Source organism: Moschus berezovskii, chromosome 3 (genome assembly GCF_049115385.1).
Source record: "Moschus berezovskii isolate FMDL1 chromosome 3, NW_MosBer_1.0, whole genome shotgun sequence".
Taxonomy (NCBI): domain Eukaryota; kingdom Metazoa; phylum Chordata; class Mammalia; order Artiodactyla; family Moschidae; genus Moschus; species Moschus berezovskii.
The window spans coordinates 106633362-106646570 of record NC_142462.1 but is presented as its reverse complement, the minus strand read 5'-3'; the positions used below and the strand labels follow the sequence as shown (position 1 = coordinate 106646570).

Here is a 13209-nt window from a genome sequence, read left to right as displayed (position 1 = left end):
AAACTGAGTCACAGCTAAAAATCTGACATGCGGGTCCATCTTAGGAAGATTCTTAAAGAATTTGAACCAAATTGCAAATTAATTATAACAGAGATCTTCACTAGGGAAAAGTGGAGAGGAGTAACAGCACCCGTGAGAATACGTCTTTTTACTGTCTATTGATACGTGGATGATAGAGTGGGAACATCTGATGAAGCTAATAAGGGTTTTTGAAAATGAAGAGATATTCTTAATGGGAAAACTAAGAATTGTATGAATTTAAAAGCACCGAACTCTTAGCTAAGAGTTGGGGTTGGGAGTCAAAGCATTCAAATGATTTAATCTTACTGACTTTGCTGAGGGTGGTGGTTGAGAAAATAGTAGGAATTTTGTTTTTAAACAATAGTAGGGAAGTGTTTGTGAATGTTCAGAAACAGAATGATCACTAATCTCAAAGAAAAATACCAAAGATCTTTTTGGGAGGAGAAGAGCATGTATAGTAACTTGATGTAACTGGGAAAATAAGGAAAGGGGAAAAAGAAATAAGAGCAAAGTAAGATTAATGATAGATACACCGACTCGATGGACATGAGTTTGAGTGAACTCCGGGAGTTGGTGATGGACAGGGAGGCCTGGCGTGCTGTGATTCATGGGGTCGCAGAGTCGGACACGACTGAGCGACTGAACTGAACTGAAAATATAACATGAAAGAAATAAAGTGTATCAGTTTCTTACTATAATAATTGCAACTGGTCACAGTTGCCCACTTAAAGATCAAGGGTGCCAGATTATTTTAACACACATAAACACACACCAAGAGCTATGTATTATTTGACATACAAGTAAAACAAAGTTATTTGTTTAATCTTAATAAAAGTTAAAAAAATCACTGGATTGGTAAAGCTGTACCAAGAAAAAGAAATATGAGAAAAGGTACAAATGAAGGTTGTCAGCCCTAAACAGAACAAAACGGCACAATTATGTATTGATAACAAGCCAGATTTTAAAGACAACAGTCATTAACCTTTATGCATTAATCAAATTAGCAGCTCAACATGGGAATCAAAAATGATTAAAAATTCAAAGACTGCTTGATTTAAAAAATAATAAAAAGATGTTCTGTAATTATTCTTTCTTTAAAAATGTTTACTCTGGGATTGATGGTGGTATCTGCTAAGCTTTAACTTTAAAACATCTACCATGAAAAGGGTTGGAGTGAGTTAGGTGGTGTGTATATCTTTGTGTGTTTGGAGGGTGAGAGGTTGCAGTTGGGTTTAAGCTTGAAAGTCCTTTGAAATAGAAAAGAGGAAAAAGTATTGATTCTTTCCCTTACAAATCTTAGGAAGGAGAACGGTGATATCTTCTCTCTCTCTGACCAAAAGTTTACCAAGACTTACTGACTTAACAAGGCCAATTTCAAAATATGTGTTCTGGTGAAAATGTGTCTTTTAACAAAAAGCAGTGTAAGTACAGAAAACTGTTAAAGGCTTGATGTATCTTTTATATATGTAAGGATGTGTAGTAAGTTGCTGTTGTTTCTCCCTGGCTCTGGGCCCACCCATGTCTCACAGGTCTCTTGAACCAGGAATGTTGTCCTAGTTTTCTGTCTTCAGGAGGACATCTCATGTTGCCGTCTGTCCCAGGCTCAAGCCCATCTGGGATGAGGCCAGTGCTTAAGTTGATGTCTTGTCCACCTGGGCCCATTAGAGGGATTTGCCCCAGAGATACCTGCGTTTGACCTCTGGTTCCTTTTTCCTAGGAAGACTCTGTGGTTCTCCTCAACATCTTAGTAAATAAACAACTGCAGCGCCCATCCGATACATGTTCTCAAGGGAGGGGGTGTAAATACTTTGAAAACAAGTCTTCAATAGTAACAGATCATGCATAGGCATTCCCTGCTACAACTTCTATACAACAGTTTATTTAAAGCCCTGCTGATCAAGCAGAATTCAATGTGTGTGCTGCTCCCACTGTTGGTCACTTGTGTATTGAATATTGTAACAATTGGTATATACTCTCTAAGATAAAAAGATGGTTATTGTAGCTTAAGATGCCTCTAAATATTTCATTTAAGCCAGATAAGAAAGAGGCCACAGATTCTTCCAGTAGATACAAGTCAAGGGCGCTTTGGGGTGTTGTGTAACTTGCTCAGGGAAGTTTCATTGTGAATTCCTGAGGGAGGGGGATGTGGGCCTTGGATATGGTGATGTTAACTTGTGAACTAAAACCAGAATTCTTTTCACAAACAGATCTATTTTTCAGTGCAGTAAGAGAATGTATTTGATAAGCAAATGGTCCCAGAAAATCCAGAACTTGTTCTCAAGTGAGACTTGAAATTGGGACTCGAGGTACAAAGTAATGATTGTCTCAAATGAGGAGATGAGAACCATTTAGGATTATAACTATGGGTAAATCCCCCATATTTACCTATATTAGCTGTAGGCTTCCAGTTAGAGGCTGAGTTTTTCCTTCAGGCATAATTTTGAAAGCCGTGCAAGAAAATGCCCAGATTGTGGCTACATTTTAGTATGCTTTAAAGCAAAAACACTTAAAAAAAAAAGTTCTTGTGTAAAGCAAGGAAACTGTTAAATTCTGAATGACATTTTAAATGATATTTGCGTAGAAAAAAAGATGACCAAAATAAACATCTTCTTGGTTGTATTCAGAACTAAGTCTTAATGCTGGTTAGGTAATACTGGTTGACGGTAGGTCTGCCAGATTGCAGTCATTCAGTTTTCCAAGATAGTGCCATTTCTTGCTAAATTATCATTATATAAAGAGTACCTTGTTCCATTGTATTAAACTAGGCTCATCCTCTGTTAATTTCTTTCAACAGTGCTTATTGAATGCCTGCCAAGAGCCAGGCACTCTGGAGTGTCCGAGTTATAGTGGTGCATAAGACCAAGTTCTCCCCCCGTCCCCTGGCTTAATATGTACACACACACACATACATTCTAATAGTGTATATGTGTTATGTGTGTGTGTCCATGGATGTATCTTCTGTAAGAATGCAGGCTCTGAAATCAGCCTGCCTGGCTGCACCTCTCTCACTGGGTTTGTGACCCCGGGCAGATTACTTCATAAATCCTGTAAAGCCTTATTGTTAACAAAACTTCTCTGTGCCTCAGCTTCCTCATCTGAAATAGAGTAAAACAGTTTTGATAGGGGTGCTGTTGAGGATTGCACATGAGTTACACTCGTCAAGTGCTTAGACCTGTTCCTGGTACAAAGCAAGCATTAGTAAATGCGGACTCTATCTGTTACACATACAGATGTTACATATTCAGTATATATTCACATATATGAATAGGACATGGCCATATTAATGTACATTCATTCTCTTGTGTTTATTTCAGAATCACAGTGCATGTATATTTCCTTCTAGGATTTGAAATTATTTGAGCTGAGAAATACTAAGCTTGCTATGTACTTTTATTTCGGTAAAATCTAATTAATAGAAAGCTGTACACTTGTTCTGTCATTATTTTTAATAGTCTTAATAATTAGTTCATTGGATTACCAGCTCAGCTTTTCTGTTTAAAAGATGAGTAGTAAACAGTATTTTGAGTGCTAGTTCAGCATGTTCTGACAAAGTATGATGCATTAAAATAAAACCCGTCATTAGCATTAAAACTGACCTTTGTGGTCGTCGTCGCTCATTTTTCTCTCTGGTGTTTGAAACAGTCTAAGTACATTGCGGTACTATGCAGATATTCTGTGTGTAATGATCATAGTTCAATTTTAGATAAATCATTTCCTCAGATCACTTTATCTGGAACAGTCTCAGTTTCCCATTTATTCTCACCCATTATCTGAGGTTCTTATCAACTTTCCTTCAGTAATATAATGGCCTTATATATTAAATTATAAAGTAATTTTCTAAGCTAGAATTGTGTAGCATTACTTATGTGTCAACCTACATGAAGATAAATCTGAGTATTTGTGAATTGCCAAATGAGCAGTGCCCAGGTTCAGAGAAACATTTAGGGTCATTGAAAGCCAAACGACTTTGGGAAAGGGCTGAATAATTTTGACTCTGGCAAACTCTGACTTGATAAAAGCAGATTTAAAAATGAGCTTCTTTTAAACTAATTGCGAGTCATGTGGCTTGTAAAAACTGTCCTTATACGACCACAGAGGTGCGTAACATAATGAAAGCTGATTCCTGGTGGCGGCATTGGTGGTTGTGTTACTCTTCAGGTGTAAGAACCATGGCTTTGGAAATCAGATCCAGTCATTTCACGTCTCCTGTATGCTTTCCCACATCTCAGTTTTTCTCATATATGCATTTTTACATAGTAGTGCCTCCTTCATAGACAACAGCAAAGTTGAATCTATAAAACGTGCCTGGCTAAAGTTATCTTGAAAAGTACTCTTCCCATTTTCTTAAAACCTTTGGGTTCTTTGAAATAAAATAATATCGGCCAGTTTTATACAAACCGAAATACATAAATTTTATATATCAGATATCTATGAGAACTGAACATATGTGAGTAAATTATTAATATTATTTTTAAAGTTACTATTTTTTATTATTTTTTCCATTTAAAGGACACATGTAATGTTGTTCATTATAAGAGATTTGGCTCATTTTTAGAAATTCATTTTGCTGGTGTGTCTTACATCTCTCACCTGGTTGAGAATATATTGAGAACATGAGCTCAGTTGCTAGGGTTTGAGGTGTAAGGACAGAGCTGACTGGTATTTGTTTCATTAAGCTTAGGCAAGCTATCCAATTACTTAATGCAAATAAGAAAAGTTTACACTAAACTCCTACTTCTTTGCTTAAAACTCTAGAGAATTTAAATGAGGAGAGATATGTATTTAAAAGAAGGAAATTTAAATGAAACTTAAATCAAGGGCTTAATGTAGAATAATATTAGACCAGGAGATCTGAAATAATAAGTGGGAAATGCCAGTAAATAAAAAAGAGAATGTATTTTCTAAGATACGTGGTATGTTTAGTTTTATTTTGAGATAATTCTTAAATCTTTGGAAACCCAAGTTAATAATGACTTATTTAATCTCATACCTGCCCCTCCCTCTTTTTTTTAAACCACAGGGATGTTGATGGCTCAGGAACCTTGGGTTATATAAAGCTCAGCCTTCAAAATTTAAAGCTAAGAAAACTGATGTTTATTAAATTGTACCATTGAACTCTTAATAGGTAGTGAGGATTGGTTCTGGGTTCTACTGCCAGACTGCTTAAAGATACGAAATTCTGTTCAGGAAACTGTCTTTGCACAGACCTTTCTTTTTTTCATTTTATTTTCAGACATTCCTTTAGAATAAACTATCTGAGAATTTGAACAGGTCTATTTGTAAGAAAATGAAAGTAACTGTAAGAATAAGGATAATTTCTTTTTGGTTAGTTTGTGCCACCCCCCAGTGTCTCTTCAACCAAGAGTCAAATATAACGAGGTGTTGGTAGTTTAGAGGCTCTGAAATGTTATGAAATGTAAAACAGCCTTCTTCTTGAGGTTGGTGTGGTCCAGGATCATCCCACTGTGATGCTTAGCATCATGGTGGCTTGGCCCTTGTAGAGCTGTGTTTGTGTCTAGTTTCATAAGTCCCCTAGTCTTCTATTTTCTGCAGCTTGTTTTCCATTTTCCAATGAGTCGGAAATATGCCACTCATTCATTCATGCATACTCAAGTATTTTGTGAGCGCTTGTGGTGTGGGGCTGGCACTGTTTAGCGCTGGGTATATAGCAGTGGACAAAAGCAAACCAGATCCTTGCCCTTATGGGAAACAAAGAAAGGAACATGTGCGGGGGGTGCTACTAGAGTCATTATCGTCTATTTACTTGTTAAGGTGCTTGATCATAAAAATAAAGCAGAACTTTGAAGAACTGGAGGAAAAAAAGATGGAGAGGACCAAGCGATATGTAGTTATGGTGCATTTGATGAATGTGGAGATTTCCTTCTTTTCAGAAAATACCTGCTGCTTCTGCATTCCTGATCCCACAGTGGGTACTATTGTTATCACTGCTACTTACTTAACGCATTGGGTGCTTATTGTGTCACAGGCTCTGTACTAAGTGCTTTTGTATATAAAATCCTGGAAGGTAGGTGTTAACACCAGTCTGTTTTACTCATGAGAATAACAGGACCAGGGAGGTTAACTACACTCAACTAGTAAGTGGTAGAGCCTTGGTTTAGACTCAGGATTGGTATTAGATATTGCAAGCTGAATAATCTTTATTTTTTATTATAACGTGGAAGACTTTTGCGCTTATGTTATTGCTTCATTTTTCATTAACTTGCCGGACTTTAAAATTTCCAAAGTTGAGCTACTTTTAACTCTGTTTATAATTAAAACTTATGCCATATGCAAGTAAACTCAGAAAAAATGTTATTAAAGTGAATAATGCTTTAAAATTTGATATACCAATTGTGGAAGATTTGAGAAGCTTTAGTTATGTAGAACTCACTTATGTCCAAGAACTAATAATTAAAAGTGTGAATTGTATACTAGTTTTATGTATGTATATAAAGTGCCTTGGAGAAGGAAAGGGCAACCCACTCCAGTATTGCCTGGAAAATCCCATGGATGGAAGAACCTGGTAGGCTCAGTCCATGGGGTCGCAAAGAGTCAGACACCACTGAGCAACTTCACTTCACTTAAAGTGCCTAGCACAGTGTTTGCGTATAGTAGGTGATCCGTAAAGTATAGTAGTTGTTATTTTTCGTTTCCACCTCACTTGTAATATAAGTAATACCTTGTACTTACAAGTGATAGGCTGGTAGAAATGCTTTACGGGCCTTGTTCTCTAATCTGGTACAGTAACTTCAGCAGTTGTCAGCATGCTGTCCTTGTGTGGACCACTTTGTTTCTCATGTTGCTTTCCTCTTATCCAACTCCAGGATTTATTTGGGTAAAAGTATATTTGCCTCTGTTATTTATCTTTATTCAAGACATGAATTTACACAGGTTTAATTTTGAGGGGGAAAAGCATTATCGCTTTGGAATGTATTTTACAAACTGATTTTATCTATTAGAATCGATTTCAGAGTATCAAGGTGATACAGCAATTTAAAACTAGTAACCAAAAGTTTTCTTTTCAAGAATCCTTTTTAAAACTGAAATTTGATAGACTAGTATTGAGTTCAATTTGGTTCTCATCATTTCCACTTATGAAGTAGATTGCACTCAGAATTTCACTTACACCAACATACCAATTTTACTTTTTCTTTTTATAGCATCGCTTATAACTTCAGGGGTATGACGGTATAGAGGGGTTTTTCTCTCAAAGAAGAAAAGGCAATCAAAATCTTTGTCCATGAGATCAGCCTAAAATGTACTCTCACTCAATGATTACTGACTATCTTTATGGGCCCAGGCACATCTTTGTCATGCACAGGAGAGAGGCTGTAGTGGATTGCAGCTTAGTATGATCTGATTGTGTGATGAGGTTGATAGACCTAATGCAGTCAGATGCTTCATTAGTAGAATCAGCATTGGTTGGGAATCTTGGGAGGTAAGGTGCCGCTGTCTTACTTTGCTGAACCACGTCTGCAGTGTTAACATTTAGTTGGAAGCTAAGGGACAAATTGAAGTCATCCCACAAGTGAGGAACCCTGCTCCTGAAAGGTCTGGCCATTTTTGCAGATCAAGATTGTTGGGAAATGAGAGATTCACTGGGAGGAAAGGTCTTTTAATAGTATTTGTATTTCCTCCGGTACTGTCAGGTCCATGAGCTCGGGGACTGGTCCTTTTCAGTACTGTGTCATCAGTGCCTTGTATAGAGTCAATAAATAACGGAGTCAGGTTTGATGGGAGGATGAGGGTTACCTTCAAATATTTGTCTTATAGATGGCTTGTTAATTAGATGTATTACTTCTATCTCCAGAGGGCAGATGGAGTCACCAGGGATAGAATATTTAGTTGGGCAGATTTCAATTTGACATAAGAAGAACTTAGTAAAACTAATTTAGCAGTTAGATTGATTAGCCTCTTGGTATATTTGAATTCTCTTCTTTTAAATGCTTGGATAAAGGCTGCATGAGGATTTATTAGAAAACTTATACTTGCTATTGATAAATTTTAGGCCAAGATGACTTCAGCTACTAAGTCTATTTCTGTTTCTTTTTATTTAAGTATTCTGTTAAACACACGATGTCAACTATTAAAATCCTTTTTTTTTTTCCTAAGTTAGAACTTTGTTGTCTTTTCAGACTGAAGCAAAGCAAAGAACTGGATGCAGAGAAGGCTTTTGCCAACGAGCAGTTGACCAGAGCTATCCTTCGTGAGAGGATATCAAATGAGGAGGAGCGTGCGAAGGCAAAGCACCTGGTGAGCATGAAAGATTTAGTAGGAAGGTCTTGTCTACAAGGAAACCGCTGATGTTTGGGAAAAGCTTGCCAACTTCCAGTGTGGATGATATTCATGTTCTCTTTGCTTTAGATTTTCTTTATCTTTGCCTTTTATAAGTGGCTGACAATTTGCTGAGATTAGCCATCAAGGACTCTAAGGCAAGTGTAATGAGAGTTATTGAAGAAAAGATCAACACAGAGACACAGGCATCTTACCTGAGGGATGTTGTTTGCTTGTTCCCACCCGAGTTGGTTTTGGTTTCATTGTATTTGAAACCTCTGGGGTGAGAGCCTAGCCTTGCTGGCAGCCACCAGATGCTAGCTGGGAAGACTCCAGCAGAGGTGAGTAAGGTTTGATTCATCACTTTCTGGACTTCAGAAAGGGGAACCGATTTTTATAAGAAAGGAAATAATTTTTTCAAAGAAAATATTTTTTTAGGAATGTAAAGATTACATAAATATGTTTAAAAATGACTATTAGTAGCAGAAAATTTAAGAGGCACCCATAAATCTGTCACCCTCACATAACCACGGTTTACCCTGAGGTGTTTCCCTCTAGACAATTTTTATTCCTAGGTCTGTTACCTATTGAAGACTTTGGATAGTGCTGTATATAGTGTTTGCATCATGAAAATACTCTTTATATCACCAAAATGTGGTTTTTAATGGCTGAACAGTAGCGTCTCCTGCATGCAACATGATTGGTTGAACATCTTCCTGTTGTTAAATAAAAGTGGAGCTGTTCTGGGTGGGGCCTGGGGTCCTGACTATTCAGTGCTCACTTTAGCCTTCCTAGAAACCCTCATGTCATTTCCCTATCTTCTCAATGGAATATGGTTGGGAACTCGTTGGAGAGAGAAATGTAACCATATAGTGGAGAGCTTGGGATGCAAGACTCAGGGGATGTCCATAGTCCAGCAGACAGCTGGGGATTGTTACCAATTAATCAGAAAAGAGTCAGTTTCTGTTCTCTCCTGTTCTTTCTCTTGTTCCTTTCTTTGAGAGGCTAACCTATGACCAGTTGCCAGTAGAGAAAATAGGAAGCCAGTGTGTACTGAATCAATTTCTTCAGTGACTAATTCAGGATCCAGGCTACATGGGCGGGCAGTAAACCAGAACAGAGGTGATGGACTAAGAAAGGAATGTCTAGGGTCTGGCCAGCGCCTCTGTGAGGACACATACATTGAGTGGAACTGAGTCCTAGAGATGTGGAAGGAAAGTCATTTGTTGTGAATGGGGGATAATTTCAGAATTAAAAGTGTTAGGTGTTGAGTAATTTAATTATGACATCTGCTGTGCTCCTGAGTTTGAGGGTTTTTTGGAGAAGTTGAAAACATGTCAGGCCCATGCATTAAGGGTCATTCCCATGAATGTTACAGCCTCCCAGCTGGAAGGCCAGGGATGGAGAGCAGAGAGTTTAATAGTGCTTATGGTGGAGGGTGGTGGGTTGGGTGAGTGCGGAGCAAGCTTTGAGGTTTCTAGTGGGCAGAGGACCCCTTGGTTCTCATTTTTATTTGTGTCCCAGCTTTTGCCTCTTCTCTTTGAAGCATATTTTTCTCTACTTCTTTTGGTCTAAATTTGAATATGTTACCTTGTTTTTTTAGTTCAGGGAGATAAGCAAGATTAAGATTAAAAAAAAACTCATTAAACACACTTGCACATGAGAAGGCATAAAAAGAGTTTTCACAAGAAATGTGAAAATAAAAATTTCTTAAGTCACAGTAACTAGAATATTATGTAATGTAGTTGGGTTGGAGCAGTGTATCTTCAGCACATATTTTCCTTGCACCTTATAAATCCTCTCTATTTCCTGTCTATGTATTTTTGTTTTTAGGTTAAACATAAGAAATCGGCATTATGTATTCTGTTTTGCAGGTCTCTTCTTTATTGATTCTGGAGTCATACGGTATGGGTGGCAAATTACTGACAACTCCTTAATTTCAGCATCTGTCATAAATTGGCCAGACAGAGCCCTCAAAGCATGTTGGGACTAAAAGTGGAATTTATGCAATAGTGTTATAGTTGATCCAGAGGATCCTGTTCTGGCTTGATGATTCTCAGATATTTAAGTGTAGTTCTTGGCCACAGGAACATGGCTGCCTATAGCAGTTTAGGTACCTGGTGAGTCCCGGCTTTAATTACCATGATATCATCTTTATTGTTGTTATCCATTGTTATAGAAGGCATGCATATTTGTTGGGTAAAGATCAGGAAATAAATACAAAAACAATGAAATCAATTAAGATTACCATTATCCAGAGATAATTACTATTAACTTTCTGCTTTATTGTTTTATATTCCTTTTCACATTGCACTGAGTCTGTATAAAACATTTGTATTAATATGTATATTTGTATTTCTCCAAAACATAGATAGTAGTATATGTAGTTTTATGTAACTCTTACAGTAACTTTCATATTGAAAAAAATTTAGACTATTTAAGACCTTTCTATACCAATAAACTCACTGGAAAAGACTCTGATGCTGGGAAGGATTGGGGCAGGAGAAGGGGACGACAGAGAATGAGATGGCTGGATGGCATCACCGACTCTATGGATGCGAGTTTGAGTGAACTCCGGGAGTTGGTGATGGACAGGGAGGCCTGGCGTGCTGTGATTCATGGGGTCACAAAGAGTCGGACACGACTGAGCGACTGAACTGATACCAATAAATATGTATTTGCATGACTCCTTCTAATGGTTGAGTATATTTCACTGAACTGTCCTCTGATTATTAAAATAATACAGGGATAAACGTTTAAAGTTACTAAGGGATCATCTTATGTGTTAGGATGGCTGCAGTTAAGAAAAAGCAGATACTAGTAAGGTATGTCAGGGAACTGCTCAATGTTTTGTGGGAGCCTGGATGGAATGGAAATTTAGGGGAGAGTGGATACATGTATATGTATGGCTGAGTCCCATCGCTGTTCAGCTGAAACTGTGACAACATTGTTAATTGGCCCTACCCAATATAAAATAAAAGGTTTTTTTTTTTGAAAAAAGGACAGTAACAGGTATTGGCAAGGATGTTGTGAGAATGTGAAATGGTACAGTCACTTTAGAAAATAGTATGGTGGTTCCTCAAGAAAAGTAAAACTGGAATCATATGATTCAGCAGTCCACTCTTCTGGCATTGTGCGTGCTCAGCCCCTCAGTCATGTCTGACTCTTTGCAACCCCATGGACTGTCCTTGGGATTCTCCAGGCAAGAACACTGGAGTGGCTTGCCATTTCCGCCTCCAAGGGATCTTCCCCACCCAGGGATCAAACCTGTATTTCCTGTGGCTCCTGCATTGGCAGACAATTTTTTTTTTTTTAACTGCTTGAGCCACCTGGGAGGCCCCACTCTTCAGGTTCTTTATCCAAAAGAACTAAAAGCAGGACATCAAAGAGATATTTGTATATCCGTGCCCTTTGCAACATTATTCATAATGGCCAAGAGGTGGAAGAAATCTATGTGTTCATCAGTAGATTAGTGCATAAACAGAATTGTCGTATACCAACGATGGCGTGTTATTCAGCCTTTAAAAGGAGGGAAATTCTAATGTATCATGCAGTGTAGATGAACCTTGAGGACATTATGCTAAGTGAAATAAACCAGTCACAAAAAGGTGAATACTGTGTGATTCCAATTGTGTGTAGCATCTGGTGTAGTCATATTGAGAGACAGAAGGCCGCAGGGTGGTTTCAGGGGGCTGAGTGGAAGGAGGAGTGGCGAGCCCTTTCTGATGGGTCTGGAGTCTTAGTTTTGCAGGATGAAAAGAGTTCTGGAGATTGGTTTTGCAGCAGTCTGAATGCACTTCATACTCCGAAGCGATACACTTTTAGTTATTAAGATGATTTAGATTATGTATATTCTACCATAATTGCACCTTATGAAAATGGTGTAAAGGAAATGCCTAAGGAAATAGCGTTGCTGCATGTCCAGTTCATGTTCAGGGGGTGTAAAGTTCCTTCTGTCCCTCCACCCCTGCCTGCCATGTATACAGAGTCTGCATCTCCCCGTCCTGTAGATCATGTGCTGGGCAACAGGACTTCCAGTCTGCATCGTCCATCAGTGCCTGGATCCCCAAGCTGTGGCAGTGGGCATCCTCAGAACCCGTGACTCCCGTGAGAGTCACCCAGGACCATTAGTGTTGTTCCGCTGAGTGCTGGACCCCGGCGGCTGCCATTCTTAACCCCAGTGTGTGGGACTCTCTTGAGTGATGGCCAAAGGCTGGTGTCTTCCTCTTTATTTAGAACCCAGATATTGCAGCCAGCAAGAGAGTAAAGGTTGGATTTCACACAGTGGGAGGAATTGGAAAGCTATCTTTCAGTAGAACTGGGGGGAAGGATGAAAACGGCAAACGGACGCCTTGGTGGTGCTGCGAAGGAAACTCCTCTTCCCGCTTCCCGTCCTCCGCCCCCACACAGCTGACATTTAGAGCGCTGTCTCCTTAGATGCGAGTCCAGGCAGTTTCTTCCCACAGTTGTAGCAGCTAGCTTTATTGAAGCTCTTTGAAAGGCAAAGTCACGATGGCTCTGTTGTTGAAGTTTTAAAATAGGATCAGATGAAAACTTTCCTTTTTGGAAAGATTGCGTTTAGCTGGAGAAGCTATGGGTCCTGCTCTCGATTCAATAAGAGCGTACCAGTCCCTCACCCTACCTCTCACGGACAGGTACCAGCATTTTCATCAGCTGATTCTACCCAAAAGTTTTGGAAAATAACTTCACTGATAATTTTATCTGCTTGAAAACGTTAACTAAAATTCACGTGAAAGGACTGTTGCTTAGGAGCAGGAGAGCAACTCTGTAAAGAAAGACCTATTAGAAGGACTACGTTGGGAAACCTGTAAAGTTAATGTGACTTGACCTTTGTGTGTCTCTGAGGTCCCGTACCTCTAAACCTAATATTTGCTGTGTCATTAATTTTTTTTA

At 38.6% G+C, this 13209-nt stretch overlaps 1 protein-coding gene across 1 annotated transcript in view; it reads left to right on the top strand.

The window, feature by feature from the left end:
* CHCHD3 (coiled-coil-helix-coiled-coil-helix domain containing 3) overlaps positions 1–13209 on the top strand; it is a 293424-nt gene that overhangs the window by 94174 nt on the left and 186041 nt on the right. The window contains exon 4 of the mRNA XM_055421290.2: positions 8157–8274. Within this exon, the coding sequence (XP_055277265.1) occupies positions 8157–8274 (118 nt within the window). The remainder of the gene's footprint in view (positions 1–8156; positions 8275–13209) is intronic.